At 50.6% G+C, this 22146-nt stretch overlaps 1 protein-coding gene across 13 annotated transcripts in view; it reads right to left on the bottom strand.

Annotated features, from left to right (window-relative positions):
* The window catches only part of TRAK1 (trafficking kinesin protein 1), a 193604-nt gene that overhangs the window by 19511 nt on the left and 151947 nt on the right, over positions 1-22146 (bottom strand). For 12 of the 13 annotated variants that reach the window (XM_043595655.1, XM_043595656.1, XM_043595657.1 and 9 more), the window contains 10 exons: positions 18539-18655; positions 15180-15280; positions 14275-14383; positions 12408-12486; positions 11327-11457; positions 10623-10697; positions 9789-9926; positions 5288-5364; positions 3808-4044; positions 2495-2811 (listed from right to left, as the gene is read on the bottom strand). In XM_043595655.1, coding sequence (XP_043451590.1) covers positions 2495-2811; positions 3808-4044; positions 5288-5364; positions 9789-9926; positions 10623-10697; positions 11327-11457; positions 12408-12486; positions 14275-14383; positions 15180-15280; positions 18539-18655 — 1381 coding nt within the window. Of the gene's footprint in view, positions 1-1083; positions 2812-3807; positions 4045-5287; positions 5365-9788; positions 9927-10622; positions 10698-11326; positions 11458-12407; positions 12487-14274; positions 14384-15179; positions 15281-18538; positions 18656-22146 lie in introns of those variants that run through there. The other variant, XM_043595663.1, reaches the window with a different exon arrangement.

Here is a 22146-nt window from a genome sequence, read left to right on the forward strand (position 1 = left end):
TCATCTCTTTAATGCAGGGCTGTCTCTTCTAGTCTGGAAAGTTTTGTTTGCTCTTCACTTGCTTAAAACACCTAAGGTAAGCTGATGAGACAAGAGTGCTAACCTTAAACACCGAGCCCAGCTACGTTGGCTGACACCAATGAGCAGATAGCAAGATGAATTCAATAGGTAAGGGAGACACAGATTGGCTATCTGCTGTGATCCCAGCCAACCTCCAGGGGCCTCACCCCAGGCACGTTTACCTGGGCCACCGAAGACCAAAGGAGTCCTGTCGGCTTCTGAGCAGGCTAGCGGAAACGGATGATGTAAGAACACGGCCCCAGCACAGTGCTGGTCCGGGTTCTCAACACCGGTAAGGCCACCCTCCAGACCGGAGCTGCTGCAACAGGGGCAAGTGTGGGGAACCTAAGTTTTAATTAGCACCTATTAGGTGCCACGCATATAAAACACATCACATGGACTCCTCACCACAATTCTGTGTGGCAGATGTAAGCCTTATTTCACAAATAAGGGGGACAGGGCTCAACAAGGTAACTTGTCTAATGCCACAGAGATGCGCTGAACCCAGCGTCAGGCAGACTTCTGTGTCAGCACTCCATCGTATCATATTAAACATAGTAACACAAAAAATAATTGTGGAGGGAAGGAAGAAAGGAAATATTGGTTGTATTTTAAACAGCTAACAAGTCAGAGAACTACAAAATGCAGGACAGGGATCTCTATCATGAGAATGCATGACAGTCCATGGTGATAAGATATGACTTCTTAGTGGTGGTGATTTAGCATCCTGGTGAGCTGGGTACTAGCAATGAAAGTCACCTAGCACATCTAATGGGATTTCCTCTATTAACACAAAAATACTGCTAAGTCACAAGATTAAAAGAGGGAAAAAAAAGATGAATTGGTCAAAATAAAAGTTTAATAATCTCTTCCTGCAATATGCTTGGAAAATGAATCCAAAGACATATTCTTAGATGATCTAATGAAATACAAAGTCAAATACAGAAATCAGACAAAATAGAGATGGTAATTCCAATGAGCTTTAAGAGACAAAGGAGAAAAAAAGAAAAGAAAGGCAGAAAGTAAAATTGCAGAAATGGAAGATTTTATTGAAAGAAAAACAGACATAATTATGGATCAGGAAACAATCACCAAGCTCACAACTGAATAAACAATTAAAAAAAGAATGAGCCATCCCTTTTCTGAAATCTAATAAGAGCCTAAATTATACAATTAAAAAATAATCATGAAGAAAGAAAGTCAGCCCACCCTCTTCCTTCCTTTGAAAACTATACGACCCAGGACCCAGTTAAGTCTTAGGCCTTTAACAAGCACACCCTCACAGCACACATTCTCAACAGGGGTGATACTGCCCCCAATGGATCAGAAATGGGTTATTATGGGGTGAAAAGAATCCTAATCTTTTTAGGCAGAGAGCAGAGATATACATATAGTACATCAACAGTATATCTGTCATATTAAATTGTAGGGGCGGCAATTAAGAGCATATGTCTAAGACCACGCCTTAAGAATATAGGTCTAAAGTGATAAATACAGCCTTACCCAGATTCTGATTGGGCTTTGCGTCAGAAATGTAATACAGAGTACCCTCTCAAACACCCTCTCAAACTCACATGGGTTTCCAAACCAAAGGAGTCAAAAATGAAAAATACCAACACTGGGTGGCTCTTGCCAGGGTGGTGGTAAGTAAAGGGAGGACATTTATAATGCCTGGAGGACAAAGAAAGAAAAAAAGGTGAAATTTTCCATGAGTTTAATCATCCGGGGTGTCCCTGGAACTGAAAAGTAAATTGCCCCTGGGAAAGGCAGGCTTAAGGAAGCGCGAACTCACCGGCCTCCGCGGCCGCCCCCTGCCTGGCCCCCCAGCGGTGGAGGTGGAGGCGCAGGAGGCTGGCTCGGATCACGCCGCCAAGGCGGAAGGAAGAAAGCCACACCCTCCTCTCTGGAAGACCAGAAGCAAAACGTGTGAGCCCACCAACTGCAAATCGCTTTCGCATGGTTACTGAAAAAAACTACACTTCCTGCGCTGCTCTGCACCCCTCCCCGACGCCAACGTTTGGGGGGGAGGGGGGGGGGTCCAAGCATTCATTCCCGGTGCTTCTCAGACCCCAGGCGTGACCTAATTTTTCAGTACCTTAGCAGGGCCTCTGCCTCCCGCAAAGAGGTTTACTTCTAAGGTTCTAAATGCAAAGGAGAGAGGACTGGGAAACCAGCGTCAGCACGTTGGTTCCCTGTCTTTGGCCTTGCTGGCCGAGGTCAGCCCCGGCCCGCGTGCACACTCGCACGCCTGCCCCGGCCGGCCGGGCCCAGGCCGGGCGCCGCCGTCAGAGGAACTCAAACCAGCAGCGCGGCAGGCTGTCGCGGAAGAAAAAGGAGTAGGTGTTACAGAGGCTGCCCGCTTGCCGGTGGTGGATCAGGGACCACAGGCGGTCGCTGAGGAGGGTGGAGAGGGGCCGAGGCCCCCGGTGATCACCTTCCAGCGGCTTCACGATCTGGAGTTTCTCGGGCAGGTAGGAGCGGCTGCTGAAGGACATGCCCGAGAAGCCGGTGAACTCGGAGAAGCGGGAGTGGGTGCCGAGGGACATGATGCTCTCCGTGGGCGTGAGGGAGCCGCTGAGCAGCTCGCCCTTCTCCGCCAGCTCCCGGAGCTTCCGCTCCTGCTCCTCCTCGAAGAACCTCCGCTCCGAGAGGTAGTTCTCCCGGCGGAGGGACAGCCGCCGCAGAGCGGTTTCCAGGTCGTGGGAGCCCGGGGTGCCCGGCGTCCCGGGCTTCTTGCTCCGCTCGTCATTCCTGCAGAAGGAGGGAGATGGGGCTGAGCGTGGGGCACCCCGCAGCGGGCGCGGTGCAAGGTGCGTGTGGCAAGGAAGGCCTTCCTGCTAGGTGCACGGGGTGGACAGGTCGGAGTGGCTGCAGGACGGATAGGGAAGCGGACGAGGCAAACAGCTGAAATTTAGGCAAAAATGGGGGCATAAATGATTGCCCGGAAGAACTAGTTCCCTCTGGTGGGTGTTTTGGGAGGTAGAGGGAAAGCACTAAGGTGCGTTAAAACAAAAAAAAATTGTGAAAAGAACTCCTGTTGCTATAAACCTCTCCCTAGGGAGCCCTTAGGGAGAATTCTTCAGGATGCGGGTCCTAGTCACCAGAAGGGCCACTGGTTCCAGAGGCGTTTCTCTGTCCTCTTGAATTAAAAGAGCTGTTCTGATTAAGCAGTTTTCCCCAATTTTATTATCACGTAAAAAGGGTACACAACACAGCTGGCGTGTGTGTGTGTGTGTGTGTGTGTGTGTGTGTGTGTGTGTGTGTAGGGGTGGGTCTGCAGGGCTTTAGGACAAAGAAGTGCCCACTGCTAAGGAAGCCCCACCCCAGGGACAAGCACCTTTGAGGGGGTCCAGGACCCCACCTTCCAAAGCAAACTAGATTCTGGCCAGGAGAGAGAGACTGAGTCCTCCTCTACCTTTTAAACATCCAAGCTACCAAAGGGCTCATGAAACAAATGTCCATTCTGCAGCTCAACAGTGAAGATTAACAGAAAAATACTCATTTACCCTCCCCTTCAGCATCTGACAGAGAAGCAGGCTTCCTGTTGTACCTCTTTAAGTTTGTGAAAATACCAGAATCAAGAATGACTGTAAACACAGAGTGTTGTTAAACCAGATTAAAACACTGAAAGCTCTAGACTTTTCCCGTGACTCTTTTATCAGTCTTCCTCTTCTGATGACTGAACTTACACTCTAAACACACTACCTCTCCCCAAAACAGCCAGATAAAAACTCTGGGCTGGCTCACCCCAGGTCAGCTGACTCTGCTTCCAGGATGATGCTGTTGGTCTTGTTGTCCAGGACCACGTTGCCAACATCACTGCCATAGAAGCTAGACCGGGGGGTGCTGACGCAGCTGGACAGGAGGGAGTTCACGGCTGAGGACTGGTTGGAGCCAGGGATGTTCATGGGGGACGGGGTCAGAGACCTCTGCTTGACGACCTGGTTGATGTTTCTCACCGTCTCAAAGACTCGCCTCTGGTGACTGGAGGGAATGCACAACATCATCCATGAATAAACAAATGCAGGAATGACCATGGAGCCCAACCTTCCAGAAACTACCATCTAGGAGCCAAAAGGCAGCTGGCCCACATGAGCCCCCAAACAACCTGCCAGCCCGTGCTTCCAGTGTTTCTTAGGGCATTGGCTGGAACTCAAGAGACTCAACGCCCACTGAATTCAGGCCTGTCATAAATACGTGGTTGTGTCCTAAAGGTGATGCTAGCAAGGAGATACTGCTTTTCTCTCCCTTAGGCTTAACCCACAAATAAAAATACTAAAGTAGGGCTTTTGTCTCCCAGATACTTTTCCTCTTTCATGACGGTCACCAGAGCGTAAAGTCCAAGAAAGCAGTGTTCACTGCTCAACACATAACAGGGCTCCAGAAATATCTGTGGAATGAGTATCTGGTGACCATTCATATACATTTAAAAAAAGCAAGACGAAGTTAGTCTTAAACTTCTATAAGGAGATGGTAAACGCCAGATTAATATTTTTTTAGCAACTGCTATTTCTAAGAGCGGAGCCTCCCTTTGATGCTCATTTGTTTCTTTTTAAGGAGACAAGGTAGGCACGTTGCTACAACGGCCACCTCCTTCTGGGATGCAGAGGCCTTCACACATGCACCAAGGCTCAGGGACTGTGGTCACTCCCGGGATCCCATTTCAGTTCCGGCTGTGAGCTTCGGGTACAGAAAATACACAATGAAATTGGATCCACAGTGTCCTCAGAAACACCTCAGGGCAGGCCTAGAGCAAGAGCTCACGTTAGGAAGAGAGTTGGTAGAGGCCAATATCCCTAAACATATCCAGGAAGGAAGTGGAAGCCTGGGCACTCCTTGAAGAGCCTTCATACTGCATCTCACTTTTCTTTTCCTAACAGACATTAAAATTGTTTAAAGCTTAAACTTTAAACACCTTTCGGTGTTCTTCACCGAAAGGAAAGATAAAAACAAGTCGTGGTGTCAAGGCAGAGTCTGTAATTAACAGAGATAAGAAACATCTCTCTCCTTACTCAACTTTCTAGAAGTTCATAACCTATCTTTGAAACCTAGTAAGAGTTGCTGGGGGCTATTATCGACTGTGTTCTCTTGTCTCCCTTAATCTGGACCCAAATCTGTGGAAGGACCACAGTGATCACTGGGGGGTTGTCTGAGACCCAGACGTTGTTAGTTTTGATGACCACGGGGCACGAGCCAGTCTCTGGGAAGCCTAGAACCGAGGCCGTACGCGATGTCTGGAGACTCAGGTTCTTCCAACTGCAGCTCCTTGCGCATCGTTCCCTCGATCTCTGCTGCCAAGGAGTCCTGAGAAAAGCCAGAAAACACAATGAGTGCACAGCAGTTCAAGTGCTCTGTCTCTAAAAGACGCACCCGGCTGGCTAGCCACAGGAGTGTCAACCGAGGTCTCAGAAGCTTGCAAACTACCGTGACACAAGGCTGACGGCATTCATCAGTGCTGGAAACCCTGACTGAGCAATCCCCACGGCAGTTCCCGAACGGAGCAGTCCCAGTGGGCACTGGGTGTAAAGGCCCTGTGATCCCATGCAGTTAAGGGTCTCAGAGCAAACTCCATGTTCCCTTGGCCAAACCACAGAGCTGTGACTCTGCCACAAGGAGTGGCAGGGAACTTAGGGACGACGGGACCTGAGTCGTGAGCACTGGCATCTGAGCCTCTGCTCTCATGGCCCTCTGCCCCCGGCAAGAAAAGCTCTCCCCGTCAACGACGCATCACCCACCTCCCTCTAACGGCCAGCTCACACGTCCTTTCCACCAGTAACCCTTCATTCCTCCCCCTAGAAAGACACCAAACACATGAAGTCCCTGCGAGTTCCCTGAACAGTTAGTCCACTTAGATCTCTCTCCAGCTAGGTTGTGAACTTTGTGGGTTGGGGGAAGGCCTGGCACTGATAACTTCTCACTTTCCGGATGGGCCAGGCCCCAACCTGACACTCAACAACAATACAGGCTGCCTCCCTGACCACCTGCCACTCCTCACCGTATCAGCTGGAGCCTAACAAGCAATCCCACATGCTGCCACAGGTAGATGCCAACAGGAGGACCAGATGTGTGCAGCAAAGCACCTGCCCAGGCCTCAGAGAAGGACACCACCTAGGACAACCTGAAGGGAAGGGCTGACTCCGTACTAACCAACACATTTCCTGGGATGATAGGAATGTGCTTTCTGCACTGTCCACTGCGGGAGCCACCGGCCACAGGTGGCTATTGAGCACTTGAAACACGGCCAGTGTGGCTGAGAACCTGAATGAACCGTACTAATTTCAGTGGATTTAAATTTGCATGGCCACTTGTGGCCAATGGCTTCCCAGCAGACAGAGCAAGGGACTCCAAGGTGTCTACCTCCAAGCCCCAAAGTCAGGGAGGGATGCTCCAGTCTGGAACCTGGGACCAAGTGGGGAGACTTACAGGAGTCAGCAAGAAGCTGGGTCAATAAATGGTTAGTGGGCTTGTTTTCAATTCCTATTCATAAGTCGGCAATTTTATTTAGTAATTACTACCCACAGATTGACAGTCAACAGAACCCAGGTTGTAAAAGGCTTCTCTGGGTGAATAGGACTGACTTTTTTAAAGCCAGTTTACTATTCATTCATTCATTCATGTATGTATGCATTCATTCATTTTCACTCATTCATTTTCATTCATTCATTCATTCATTCATTCATTCATTCATTCATTCATGTATTTGTTTTAGAGAGAATGCACATGCAGGGGAGGAACAGAGGGAGAGAAAGGGAATGCCAAGTAGGCCCCATGTCCAGCGTGGAGCCCAACACAGAGCTCAATGTCATGAGCTTCAGATCATGACCTGAACTGAAATCAGGAGTCTGACACTCAACCAACTGAGCCAGCCAAGCATCCCCAGTTTACTTTACTTTTTTTTTCCCCCAATGTTTGTTTATTTTTGAGAGAGCATAAGCAGGGGAGGGGCAGAGAGAGAGAGAGAGAGAGAGAGAGAGAGAGAGAGACAGAATTCAAAGCAGGCTCCAGGCTTTGAGCTGTCAACACAGAACCCGACGTGGAGCTTGAACCCACGAACCATGAGATCATGACCTGAGCCAAAATCAGACACTTAACCCACCGAGCAACCTAAGTGCCCCCAGTCTACTTTTCTTAATACTATAATTCACCACACAGCTTACATTCAGAGCTCTGCATGAGGAAAATATCTTCACACAAATTAGGAGAGATAAGATACTAAACTACCAATTTCAAGGCCATGCTGGGAGAATGTCGCAAACAGGCTCTATGACTTTTCTTGGTTGTGATCCCATCCGGCAGTCTGGGGAGGCCACGGACCTCTTCTTAGAATAATACTTTTAAGTGAATCTAATAACGAGGACAAAAAGGAAGCCAGATCTATTGAACTAGTTACAAGAATGTTAGTAACGACGATGGTGAAACAGAAACACACAGGCTCTGGCTTCTGAAGTAGAGCGCAGCATGAACAGGAGTTTTGAGACATTTACAAATGAAATGTGCCATGAAAGCGGCTATGAGTTCAACTGGTGACAAAATCACGGGGGTGCTAACGTCGCTGTGGTTTGTTGCCTACCTTCACGTAAGAAAGAAACGACTAGGGATTAATGAAAATAGAAGACATGACCTTCCGGCAAGTTCACGGGCCCCCTGAATCCGGGGTGGGGATCCTAGATTAGGAACCCCTGCCATAGGCAAGAGAGCTGGGGATGCACTCCTCAGGCAGAAACTGCTACTCACCGTGCCACTCAGCAGTTAGAGAGTCTGGGAGCGAGAGAGGCAGCTCTGGTGTTCTGCTCCAGAAACACAAGGCACGGCACCACTCAGCTTGCCTTAAATACCTTTAATACATAGTGCACTTTAAAAATAGCCATCTTCAAAAAGCTGAGTTATGCCAACAGCTACAGAAAAAGGCAAACAGAAGCTCTACCTCAGCAAATATGAAAGCCGAGGATCTCTGCAGAAACCCAAATACAGATTTTTAATTGGACTTCGCTATGTAAGGGCTTCGTTTTAAACTACGGGTCCATCCCTGTGAGTGGGGAATGCCGTGGGGCAAACCCCAAGTGCATGGGAGATAAGATGCCCCCCCGGAGGTCACCACGCCAAGATGGGAAGCCAGGAAGGAGGGAAACTGAGGCAGGGAATGTACATCGCCACGTAGGACAGTCTTTGAGCTCCGTGTCATCAGCTCTAGGTGGAGGAATCTGGGGCACAGCCTGTTCTTAAATCCCGTAACCGGGATTCCTGGACACGCTGGATCGCCAATCTACTCCTTGGAAAGCTACGTCATACAGCTTCTGTTTTGGTTTCACTAAATTTCAGTCAAGCTGAGAGAGAGAGATCGTTCCAGGCTGATTTTGATATACATGAGCAAGAAGGAAAGGAGATCGTGATTTAGGCAACATGGGGCAGGCAACAAGCGTCGGGGGTAGCCAGAGTCAGCGCCGGCGGGGGAGGTGGGGGGGTGTGAAAGGCAAGAGCCCCAAGGAAAGGCCAAATCCGGAAGGGACCGAGTTGCACAAACACTGAAGCTGCCATCTACTCGTATCTCATTTGGGAGTATTTCTCTCAAAAGTCCTCTCCTCAAAGAGACCGTGGTATTCCCTCAAACCACGGAAATAGAACCTGAATATAAAAGTTCTCGGCACTTTGTTCTTCAGTCTGTTTACCCACCCATCCAAACCCAGTGTCTGCTAAGCATCTACACTTCTACAACATGTGAACACAGTGCAGATAACAGGCTACTCGACAGAGAGAAGAAGAGAAGTAAGATACGGTCCCCACCTTCAAGGGGTTTTCCTCTGACAGAAGAAGGTAAGATGAGGAAGCTCACCAAGCATCACAGGGAAATGAGCGGCAGAGGGGGGGCCTGCCCTGGGCTGCCCGACCCCAACAGGGAGGGGCCAACCCGGAAAAGCCGCCTTTCCCCCATGTTTCCTCAAAGCCCAAACATGAAAAGAGATCAAGCCAGAGTTAAGAAATAAGACTGAGGGAAAGTCATTTTGTAGGAATGTAAAAGCAGCTCCTATAGTGGGGAGAGAGATTTTTTCAGATCACGGATACTGAAAACCACCGAGAGAACAATTAATAAGCCTAGAAACAGGGGCGCCTGGATGGCTCTGTCGGTTAAGTGCCCGACTTCGGCTCAGGTCACGATCTCGCGGTTCGTGAGTTCGAACCCTGCATCGGGCTTGGTACTGACAGCTCAGAGCCTGGAGCCTGCTTCGGATTCTGTGTCTCCTTCTCTCCGCCCCTCCCCCACTCACATTCTCCCTCCCTCCCTCCCTCCCTCCCTCCCTCTCTCTCTCAAAAATAAACATTAAAAAAAATTACCAAAAAAATAAGCCTAGAAAGAACCAGCAGGACTGTATGGGCAATTTAAGAATTCTGGAATGCACGGTGAGGCCAAAATAGCTCATATTCTAACAAGGTCAGAAAAATAATAATGTATGAATAACATCTTCCAAATATCTGAGGTTCCTACGAAATTTACCAGTCAAGGAGAAGAGGAGGAAACACGACGGAGTCAGAGGGATGGGAAAGAAACAATCACGTAGTCAAGGAGCCACCAGCTGGGCACACAAGCCCCTGACTCGGATCGAGAGCCAAGCTATGGGACCAGAAGCCTCCGGCAAAGACTATGCTCCAGACCCCGCCTCCCTATGGGGGGGGGGGGCACCCCTGCGTCCTGCTGGGTGGGAGGTGGGGGCGTGGAGCCAGCGGGCGCTCACCATGGGGAACAGGCCCAGGGAGTGGTAGCGCCGGGACGTGGTGTTGGGCATGGTCTTGTTCCGGAGGTTCTTCAGCTCCTCCTGCGCCTCGTGAAGCATCTCCATGCACTCCGCGTACTTGTCCTCCAGCTCGCGCAGCTGCAGCAAGTCAGAGAAGCGTGCAGGGTCAGGGACCGGCGGCCCTGAGCCCTGAAGCTGGACACCAAAGAGCCCTTGAGGCTCAGTTTGGCTTCCAACTGGGGTGTGTGTGTGCGTGTGTGTGTACTCATGGGCTCAGAAACCTCCCAAATTCTGACAACGGGCAAGTGAGATCACAGGCTTCCCATTACGGAATGCGGAAGTCGTGGGAATGAAAGGCACAGCATAGGGAACAGCGTCAATGGCACTGCAACGGCTCTATATGGGGACAGGTGTGGCTACACTGTGGAGAGAACAGAATAATGTACAGAGATGCTCAATCACTGCGTCATACATCCGAAACGACTCTAACAGGGTGTGCCAACTATACTCAAATTAAAAAATTATTTGTTTCCCAACAGCATCCATCTATCTTGACATGAACGGGAGAGATCGTCACACCCTCGTTTCCAGCCACATCTCTCAACAGGCGGCTTTACGCAGCGAGCAACGTGTCGTTTCGCTGATGGAAACGTTCAGTGGGAGCGGGCTGTGCGGCGCCAGCCTCCCCGGCCCTCGTGGCAGTGACAGTGTGAGCACGAATTTACGAGTAAGAACGACTTTCGATTCAGAAGAAAAACGGGTAGTGACCCCCAGCCTGGCAGGGGGAGGCTGAGAAGCGGGACGGGCCTGGAGAAGGGAGGCAGAGCCGCTCACCTCGGCCGTGAGCTGCCGCTGGGCATCCTTAGCCGCCCCCAGGTGCTGGACCAGCTCTTCATTTTCCACGGCACACTGCAACACGCCAAGGGGCCAGTCAGCTTCTCTTTTAAGACACTGGAAGCGGCTCACTGTTCTCCTCTTATTATCTGAGCTGTTACAATCCTGTCACATTTCTACAACGAGACTTCTGTGCCAGAGTAAAAATTTCGCCCTCCTTCTATATGATTTTGAAAGCAGCCTTGCCCCCATCCAGCACAGCCACGGCCCCTCTCCACACGCACGTCACCTCGCCTTGCTTCTAGCAAGGGCCTGAGCCGGGAAACTAAACCGTATTTGGGTTTGCTTCTTGCTGCTGCTGCTGCAAGACTGATTTAAAAAAGGGGGGTGTTGTTCTGCCACAGAGCACACTGGGTGTGCTGTGCAAGAACAAATATTAGACTAGAAAATTCAAACATTAAATTCCAAAACTCCCTATCGACAGCACCTTTGTTCACAAACTCTTTCAATGTGCAGATTCTTTTTAGGAGATAAGTGGTGATGACAGGATCCCCTCCCCGGTTCAGGACAACGAGCTTTGTCCTATTGAATCTGCTAAGCCTTTTTCTCCAAAGGGGCAGCACAAAATCCTAAACTATGAGACTAAAGGGCACGGTCTTCAGGTGCAAATGCCATCTGCACTGGCTCAAGAAACAGAAGCTTACAGCTTTGGCCTTCTTCTGCAAGTCAACTATCTGGGACAGCAGGTGCGTGATCTCCTCTTGCTGGCGGGCAGCATCCTCAGTCTTCTTGGCCAGCTCCTCTGAGATACTGGCAATCTGCACATTGGCATCCCCTTTAATCAAGAAATGACAACCACCAGAGGGAGTCAGACCCAGAGAGAATGGTCTCTTTGTGGCTTGCACAAGAAAAAGCATCTTTGTTACAAGACAGGGGCGGGGGGTGGGGGGGTGGAGGGCAGAAGTGGAGAGAACACGGAGGGAGGAACAGTGCCCATTTTCCTGCCCGGCTCAGTCTGGGCAGCCCCCAGGTGTGGCTCCCGGGCCTGATGTGGGGGCCCAACCCCCCTGACCACAGCTGCCTCCCCAGAGGAAATCAGGCTTTGGGCGTCAGGCAGGAGATGCCACACCAAACCAAGGTCCATCTGCCCAAATTCTCACCTTCATGCATAAGCAGATCCACATCATTAACAGGAACCCCTGTTGTACCCCATTCTAGAAGGAACTGCTACCTGCACAGTCTAATTCCCTTGGGTGCTTTCAACCCATATTCAGAGTCATAACTCATTTTACTAGATGTGAACACAGGGTGTGTTTCATCTACTGAGTGTTCTGCTGAAGCTCAAAATATTGTTTGCCCTTTTGTCTTAACTTGTAAACTTATGATGGAAGGGACAGGGGAAGTACTTGTTTGCAAAGCAGAGAACTCTGGCCTCAACTTTTGCACATCAGTCACGAGAAACCAGTTTTTGCACATTAACACCGGAACTCCGTAACCGGGCTTAATTTAGGCATCATATAACTCCAGTATTCCAGTAGAAAGCCAACATCGAAATCAGACATCCGTCTCCGTGAGAAGAGAAATTAAGACAGTGCATGGATGACAACCGAGCACCCAATTTCTCATGAGTCAGAGTGAGGGGTGCTAGTTTTCAGAAAAATGTTACTGAACCCAAGCTGGCCAGGGAGATTGTACTTTCTCAAGGGTGATGCAAATCTGTCTAGTCACAATGATGCAGGAAATAAAAAGAGGGGGTAGGGGTGGAGCACGAGGGCCAGGACATACTCAGCTCCTTCACACAGTCGTTGACCAGCTGCTGTTCCTTCTCTTCGTAGGTGATGGTCTCCGTCTTTAGCTGGCAGGCCTGTGGACAAGGGTCAGGTCAGAGGCCCCACATTCACATCTGGACTGGTGGGGCGGGCAAGGCACCGAGGCATAGAGCAAGGATGAGCCTGGGTCTGGGATGCTGCCTTTGACCATCTCCCCATCTGTGATCCATTATACCCTCAAATCCAGAAAGTCCATCAGAATGCCCTGCTTAGTTAAGGAATCGGATGTTCAAAGCTGAAGAGATGAAAACGGTGTACCACCAGAGGGCGCCACACAAGGCAATACGCGTGCTACAGGAGCCACCCTTGTATCAATGTCTGTCTATTCGTTTGCGTCTGTCCCAGACCGCAGACACAGACCCCTTTGTGACCCCAACAGTATCTAGGACCCAGCTCTGTCTACCACGGGCACTCTAAGGATGACCACAAGAATGGCTCACACTTGTTTTATGTGAGGCACCTTCCTGTGAGGTCTGACTTGGAGTTAGAGCTATTGTATTCAGCTTAGTAAAAACCAGGTACAATAGGAAAGCACCAACATTCAGAGACCTGGGAGACAGGACTCGGGAGAACCTGCTCCAGGCTGAAAATGTGGGAAAAGAGAGATCCGAAGGTTTGATGAAAATATCCCAGGTAGAAAGAAGGTATCTCTGAGCCCCCAGATCCCAGGGAGACACTGTACTCCTGAACTGAGATGGAATCTGTAGCTGGGATCGGATTCCCTCTTGCTTTAGGTGGGCTTTCTGACAGCTGAACTGCTGTGTGTCCAGGACTGGAGCATTTACCTGGGGCAGGCACTAGAATGGAAAACTCTGGGCAGCAGTCCTGGCTCAGCCACTGGCTGGCAGAGAAAGCTTGGACAACCCTCTTTGGTCTCTCTGCGCTTGTATTACCCACCAGTAAATGAGGACTAGAAGACCTAAGGTCTAAGAGAACATCACCTTCCTCATCATTAGCCCTGTTCAGCCAAGACATGAAGCTCTGTCCAACATGTGAGCAAGTTCAAGGTGGTCTGCCCTACTGGAGGGGTTTCAGGGACCCCTGGGCCAGCTCAGGTGGGCTTGCAGCCCTAACTCGACTAGCCATACCTCTGGCCACAGAGCATAAACTCACTGAATTAGGACAAAAAGTACCAAACTTGCATGCCTCAGTGTTTCCAGGTAGGGGCAGTGGGTGAAGGGAAGTAACGGGAGGTTCAGAATCACAGAGCCTCACAAATCCTGGCTTTGTCATTCACTATCTTGCACCATGGTAGCAAATCAAACACTCCGCTGCCTGGGTCCCGGTTTTCTGGCTGTAAACGAGGAGCTTCCAGCCTTGCAGTGAAACTTGAAAAAAAGAACACAGGCAAAGTGTCTGGCACAATGACTAGCCAGTCAGAAACACTCAAAAGCACGAGTTCCCACGTGGCCTTGGCTCTACCTTTTTAATTGTCTAGGAAATAGGTCTCCAAGTTCTCATGTGCTATTTCCTTAGGGCATATCTGACCTGCGGCAACCATGCCAGAGCTGGAGGACACCATGGAGAGACCCCCTGCCCCCGCCACCGAGGGACCCCTGCCCTAGCTGAAGGAGGAGGGGCCCACCACTGTCACCCACCCTGAGGATCCCACCCGGATGGGCGTGTGTACCCCGGAGGCCAATGGCCAGCACACAGACGTGGCTCGCCTGACAAGCGCTGGGTGCAGCTGGGAGCTGAGCGCAGGCGACTCTCCCACAGACTGTTGCCTCTGAGAATGGTGCTGTAGCCACGGCGGCTCCGGCCACCTGAGGCCAAGGGGCCACCACCCTCCAGCGGGGACGGGGGCAGGGAGCGCGCTTCACCTCGGATCGGAGCACGACGTTCTCCTCCTCAAGGTCCTTCAGCTTCTTCTGAAGAGAATCCAGATGAAAGTAGTTCTGCACGTTGGAGGATGACTCATTCCTCTTCAACCTGGGGGAGAGAGCACGGGCTCGCTCTGGGGAGAGACGTCTGTTCCCCGCAACCTGGCAAACGCAGGGAACCTCGGGGGGCTCTTCCATCGAGTGATCACGAAACATGCAGGTGTGACAAGTGACCCCCCCCCCCCCAGGAAAACAGCACCCGTCGGCTCACAGACTCGCTACCCTCAGGACCCACATCGCAACCCTCTGTCCATCACTGGCATTTGCCACATGGCCTCAGAAGTCAGCAGGATCAACTGCTCAAAGCCTACACAGTTCTGGATGCCTGGAAGTCTATTTAATATTTGTAACGCACTTCTAACGTGCCTAGAACAGTTTTAAGTACTCTACTTGTACACTCATAACCCTATAAGGACTATCAGTCTCTCCATTTTACAAATGCAGAAACGAGCAGACTGGTTAAGTAACTTGGCCAAGAGCACACAGCTAGTAAAACCACAGAGCCAAGCTCTGAACTCGGGCCACTGGGCTCGAGAGTTCGTGCTCCTAACATGAGGCTCTGCTGACCCCCAGAGAAGGCCTCACACCTTCTGCCCCAGGGGCCCACCATGGCATCTCTGGTTCCAGAACCCACCTGCCGGGCCCATGGCCAGGCCAGATCAATCAAAACTGCTAAACGTCCCGCTGAAATAGCACAATCAATCTGTTTGAGGCACGAGGAGATGCTCGGTCTGGGGAAGGCTGGGAGTGGCTGACCTTCACGGGCCGGTGAGGCGACCCCGCCGAGGCAAGTCCAGAGACCCTGGCAACAGCCAGCCGCCTGTGCCCCGGCCGCAGGGACTTACGGGGTGGAGCACACGGACTCGGGCTCGCTGTCCTCTGCAGCACTGGCGTAGAATTGCAGCAACTCATCCTTCATGGACAGCTCATGCCGGAGCTGGGACACCTGCACAGACACGGCGGGGGCTCACATTCATCCCCAAGCACTGACAATGCCCCCGTCACGTTCCAGCACTTGCTGCTGGGGGGACAACATTTCGTTCCTTACCAAAAGTGAACGCGTGTAATTGATGCTGTGCTCGACAAAGAAAAGAGACTGCATTTGACCCCGTTTAAGAAAAATACAGTCTGTTATTTTTTGGACAGAAAGCCCTCTGCCTAAATTTATAATTTTTACTTTGGTTCAGAGATGAGGTGAGCGGGGACTAGAAGGTTCCAGAATGGTATTTGGGGAAGGGGGGCAAGGCAGCATATGGGTTTTGCAAGTAGCCAGATGATCGGCTGGGCAAACGGCCAGAGAAAAAGATCCTGTTACCAAATGAAAAAAAAGAGGCCATTCACTTCTGCTGAAACAGAATGCCACCGCGGACCGGGACCCTGGCGATGCCAGCTCCGGGTGGGCAGCTACAAACAGCTTGTCACCCCTCACAGCCCCACCCTGTGACTGCTACACCCTCACAGGGCTCCCAGCCAAGCCTGGCCAGGCCTTGCTCTGTACTCAAGGATCACAAGATAGCAATTTCAGACACAGGGAGAACAGAGGCAGACATCAGGAAGTGGCCACACTGATTACTGCTAAGGCAGCTGTTGCAAATCACCTGATTTATACTTGACGTCTAAAATAAACAAACCTGTGCCATAAAAGTTTTCACTGCCCGTTTACCACTCAGTAAGGAGGAACAGGGAGCTACCGCTGTAAGCAAAAATTAGAACAGAGTTTTCGTTCTTTCTGGTTTCTAATCTGATTTGGGGTCCGTGGTTTATTTTGGCTTTCCTACACAACCGAGTGTTTATGACTTCCATGGAGAAGCAGACTTTATGTGCACAAAAGCTTTAGTTTCAATATCTAGACTGACAATTTAATAATATGCCAAAGGGGAACATATCACAGCTTTCAAATTCAAAGCTTTTCCAAGGAAAAAGAGGTATTTCCACTTCCCAAGAGTTGCATGCCATTTGTGTGAGGGGAGGAAGCCCCAACACAAGGGCAGGTGCGTGGGGAAGCAGCACGTGAGGGGCAATGGTTGACCATTTACTGGGTCCTGGGCAACACGTTCCTCTGCTCAGAAGACCAGGCTGAGGGGCGCCTGGTTGGCTCAGTCGGTTAAGCGTCCCACTTCAGCTCAGGTCATGATCTCGCGGCTTGTGGGTTCGAGCCCCGCCTCGGGCTCTGTGCTGACAGCTCAGAGCCTGGAGCCTGCTTCACGTTCTGTGTCTCCCTCTCTCTGCCACTCCCCTTCTCATGTTCTGTTTCTCTCTCAAAAATAAATAAGATTTAAAAAAAAAAAAGAAGACGAGGCTGACCTGGAATGCTTTAATGCCTGAGGGAAGGGGAAGTCAGGCCATGACCATTGGGGGCAAGGAAAGCAGGGGGCAACTTTACTTCTCCAAAACACAACCACATTTGACCTTATTGTCTTTCAAAAGACGCAGATCTATTTCATCATATGAAAACAATTATTAAACCCAGACAACAATAGCGGGGAACAGCTTTAATGAGGAAAAGGTCTGAATGCATCTAAGAGATACAAGTAAGGGCATCCCTTCTCACTTAGAAAGTTTCTGATAGAAAATAAGGGAGAAGAGGGGCGCCTGGGTGGCGCAGTCGGTTGAGCGTCCGACTTCAGCCAGGTCACGATCTCGCGGTCCGAGAGTTCGAGCCCCGCATCAGGCTCTGGGCTGATGGCTCGGAGCCTGGAGCCTGTTTCCGATTCTGTGTCTCCCTCTCTCTCTGCCCCTCCCCCGTTCATGCTCTGTCTCTCTCTGTCCCAAAAATAAATAAACGTTGAAAAAAAAAAAATTTAAAAAAAAAAAGAAAATAAGGGAGAAGAGAGGTGCCTGGGTGGTTCAGTCGGTTAAATGGCTGACTCCTGATTTCAGCTCAGGTCACGATCTCACAATTCTTGGGTTCGAGCCCCATGTTGGGCTCCGCGCTAACACTTCTGAGCCTGCTTGGGAATCTCTCTCTCAAAAATAAATACATGTTTAAAAAAACAAAAAAACAAACACAGGGGTGGCTGGGTGACTCAGTAGGTTAAGCGTCCAACTTCAGCTCAGGTCATGACCTAACAATTTGTGAGTTTGAGCCCTGTGTCAGGCTCTATGTTGACAGCTCAGAGCCTAGAGCCTGCTTCAGATTCTGTGTCACCCTCTCTGTCTGTGCCTCCCCTGCTCACACTTTGTCTCTCTCTCAAAAATAAACATTAAAAAAAGGAAAAAAAAAAAAAAAAGGGGAGAAGAAACCAGGAGAAGAAGAGTATCAAATGAAAGTCCTCACGGCTAAAGTTCCAAATTAAAAGAACAGGATAATGGAAAAGAAACTACAGGGGCGCCTGCGTGACTCAGTTGGTTGAGTGTCCGACTTTGGCTCAGGTCATGATTTCATGGTTTGTGAGTTCGAGCCCCGCTTCAGGCTCTGCACTTAACAGCTTGGACCAGGGAGCCTGCTTCGGATTCTGTGTCTCCCTTTCTCGCCGCCCCTCCCTCGCTTGTGCTCTCTCTCTCTCTCTCAAAAATAAACAAACAAACATTAAAAAAATAAAATTTAAAAAAAGGTACAAAGTAGGGCCCGGCTCTAACTCCTAAGCCTTGCGACACCATCTGACTCTGCAGAACTTGCCTCCTCCTGCCCACACCATGACCTTCCGGGAAACCAGTGGTACTCCTCTGAAACCCGAGTCCCTTAAGATAAACCTACTCTACCCCCTACCCCTGACCACTGATACTCTTTCGCCAAGATTTGTATCATGGAAATGACAGGGTTTCTATCATGACAACAACAGGCTATTTTTTGGGTCTGTTTTACAAACATGAAATTATATCGTAAGGAAGACTGTGCGATCACCGGCCTCCTCTGCAGCACAGGCTGGCCTCCTCCTGACCGGGCTCCCCGCCAGCCTGCCCATGCCCACCCCCCTCAGGACCCTCTGCTCACTGCCGTCTTAGCCCGTGTGCCCTCCTGCCACGTGCTGAGGGTCTTTCCCAGCCTATGGAGGATGCGGACTCTTGGGAGACGGGGACCATGAGGGCTGTTCCTACCCAGCTGGTGCCGTCCACACTGTCCGAAGGAGGGTCATGAACAGAAGGCGCAGCGGGAAGGCGGCTTTCTGCCTCCAGGTGGCCACTTCGGAGCAGGCAGGTCTAGGGGGCCTGAGCCCGAGCCCGCCCGAGCCCACCCGGCCCGGCCTTCGCCACAGCTCCTCACCTCCTCCCTGATGTGTTCCACTTGCTCTTCCAGAAGCTCGTTCCTCTCCGTTAGTGTCTTGTTCTTCTTCAACAACGACTGGCCGATCCGAGCAGCCAGTTCTAAATCCCGCTCTTTCTATGAAAGGCAAGAGTGAGAACAGACGTTCAAAACACCTGTGCTTCCTGAAGGAGCCAAGGGTGCTGCGTGTCAACTGAGGAAAACAGGGCATTTAGAAATGACAAAGGAATGAATCACTCACCATCCGCATACCAGCATTCGATACCTGTTCAGAGAAGGGGGGCGCTCTGCCCACATAACGCGCAAGAGCTACACAGACCTCGGGCAATAGGAGAGACCCTTAAAATCCCAGGAAAACAAGTCTCTGTTCCTACCAGAGAAACATGCTTCCGAAAACATTTCTCTGCAGCAGCTTTGGTATTTGTGAAATCCTTAAAAAGCCGGTCCCTAAGTTTCCTCAGGGAGGTGCCATCAGTAAAGAGGCAGACACCGGAGGTGTTAAGAAAGTTGTAACAAATAACTTCAGGTAACTTACTTAACGGGTAAGTTCAACTCCCATTCTTGACATGACTACTTTCCTTATAAAATTGAACCAAAAGCCTATTATCTCCTGATTGGTGTCCCATCTGAACAGGTGGCAAAGGCAAATGCGTACATGGCCTCGGGCCAACAGCTTCCACTTAACAAAGGTCAGGGAGACTCCAGATTAGCTTTTTATAAACCGTCAGTAGGTGGAGAATCATTTTTGTAATGGCAACTGCTATTTTGTTTTAAATGAAATTCAACGGCACAAACTTGAAATACCAAAGTGAATTCCACATGATAAGGGTATTAATTAACGTTTACGCTTTTGCTTGTCACGTATTTATGTAGGTGAGTATCAAGTCACAACCTAAGGTGCATTTCTTACAGTGGGTACTGGTCGAGTTTAACTGCTCCGGGCAAACCCTTCTCCATGACTGTAAGAGGTCGGGTTCTGCCCAAACATCCTCGGGACCCAATTCCCTCATCTGTTCTCTCATCTTAGATGGCGAGGGGAGATGGGGTTACCTTTGGAAAAGTCTTCTAGCATTATGATTCAGAAGTCAACGATATTTAAAAAAAAAAAAAAGGAAAACAAAGGCAGCTTTTACTTCTAACTTCTTACATCTGCACCAAATTATTCTGTGCATCAGCAGCACACCTGCCCTGCTTCTCACGGGAGTCTCACTGAAATATGAGGCAAGCGCTGGAGGTCAAAGTACGGTCCGGGAGAACTCCGGATCTGACACTCTCTCTTGCACAGATGGTGGTCCCTCTCCCCTTGGTCTTCGCAGTCCTAAAACCTGCAACCGTTATCACCACTGCCCCAGAAGCCATCTGGGTGTCACATCAAGGGCCACAGATACGTCCAACTTATTCCCACAATTCGTGCCTCCTCCTGTGCCTGCCAAGGAACAAAGGGGACCAGCCCAATGAGCTGCACAATGAGCTGCCCAATGAGCTGAGACACTCCTCTCTGTGGACTTACCCACGCTGGTTACTGCGTCTTCCAAGGAGGGTCCCTAGCTCCACAGGTGTGCTCATCTGGTCCCTGGGGGAAAGGACCTCACGGGACTGCGGGAGGGAACCTAGCTCTCCAGGCCGACTCAAAGCAAGCATTTGGTGCAGGCAGTTTCAGCCGGCTAAAACTCGGTTAAAACTGGAGTACCAGTGTCCATTTGGAAGCATGGTCTCCGCGAACGTAACGCAAGTCTACTAAATCCATCCACTGGAACAAGCTCTCATGCTGAATACCCAGCTAGCACTTCATGCCCATTGGCCGCTGTGCCGTCACCACGCGTCCATCCCGGCGCGGACCATGCTGAGTTCCAACAAGCACAGGCATTCTGTACGCCCGGGGCCACGTCCTGTGGGCAGACCCCACGGCACACAAATCAAGCAAAAATGGTCATCATGGAGGTCCGCTGGGCAAGGCCAGCTGAAGCACCCGAAGGACGGCGAGGGCTTCCCACGGCACACAGAGGCCAGAGCTCAAGGGCAACAAGCAGGGGAAGAAAAACCAATGAGCTGTGCGCCCAATGAAGCCCCTCGCCCTCCGCCATTACACGGCAAACCTCAGACCTGGGGGCCTCCCTGCCCTGCAGCTGGGCGGCCCTCCCCTCATCTACACCAAAGATCTCATCTTTAGAGTAACATAAAAACTCTCTGCTGGGAAAAAAAAAAAAAAGACAAAAAGTAATGGTAAAAATATTTATGGATGAAATGAAAAAATTAAACAAGTTACATGGTGCCTAAAGGTTATCTAAGGGAGGATGCCTGGCTGGCTCAGTCACTAGAGCAAGGGACTCGATCTCCGGGTTGTAGGGTCAAGCCCCACATTGGGTGTAGAGACTACTTAAAAGTTATCTAAAGGTAGTTCATCTAAAAGTTACAATAGGTAAAAACTTACTGTAGTAGAGCTGTGTTTTCTTTCCTAAGGGGACAGACGGGTTGGGTTTCTTCTGGAGAACCAAAGAAATGAAAGCACTCCTATTTATTACAACCCGCCGACATACGGTAAGTGTTTACTTCTAAAAACAGGAAAACATCTAGGCTATGACCACTGGGCTAAACGACAGTGAGAACGACAGGTTGCAAATAAATCATTTAGGCCCTTGGAAATCAACAATGAAGAGAGCCGGTTCCTTCCTTCCTCGGGAAATGCAGCTACGTGGAGCTCATTCCAATTGCCTGTGCTTTGCCGAAAAGGATTGTGACGTGGCTCAGCCCCTTTTGCCCGTGGCACTCGTGCTGTCTGACACAGCCCTCGGGATGGAGAGCAACAAGCCTCCCACACTGAGCAGCTGACTCATCTCATTCACCGATCTCAGGATAAAACGCATGACTAAGGGACCCTCGGAACAGCCCTCTCCAAAAGGTAACTCCAGCGGCAGGATGCCAAGGCAAGCTGCGGAATCCTCTTTCCCGTGGAGGCGAAGCAAGAGCTCCCCTCCGCCCCCCGGCCGACGGGCTGTGCTCTGGCATCCCGTGCACACCCAGCCGCCTCCCTCCCCGGCACCCTGCCTGCGGATGGCAGGCCTGCAAACCAAAGCAGATGATCAGAGGAAAGGGAACCGAAGCCAAGCCGAGCACGGTACAATTGTCACGTGACCCAGGCCGGGAGACTTTAACCCGGGAACCACCTAGTTCCAAGGAAAGGCAGTGACTCAGATATGGCTCTTATCAGGACAAGAATGGCATGAAAACAGAGACACCCAGACCACTGCCATGGTGAGCTGCTAAAAATAAAACAGACAAGGCACAAGAGAGCCACCTGAGGAAAGCGCCCCACAAGCCTTCTTTCCAACAACTCGGCTTTTTAAAAGGATGACGGCAGGAGACGGGCTGGGGGAGGGGAACTACTGACACCCAGTATCCGGTATCCGCACGAAGGGCTGTGGTCCCCGGCCTCTTCGGAAGCAAGCCTCAGACGTTCAAGCGGAGACAAATCTCGCCCTGTGGGGGGATCACGTGGACTCCAGCTCACGCCTGGCAGGAGCCAAGAACTGCACGCAGTGGGCACTCACAGAGGCAGCATCCCAGAAAAAGTACGAAACAAAACGGAGGGAGCTGCAAGATGACTCCTG

The sequence above is a fragment of the Prionailurus bengalensis genome, chromosome C2, assembly GCF_016509475.1.
Source record: "Prionailurus bengalensis isolate Pbe53 chromosome C2, Fcat_Pben_1.1_paternal_pri, whole genome shotgun sequence".
In the NCBI taxonomy this organism is placed as follows: Eukaryota; Metazoa; Chordata; class Mammalia; order Carnivora; family Felidae; genus Prionailurus; species Prionailurus bengalensis.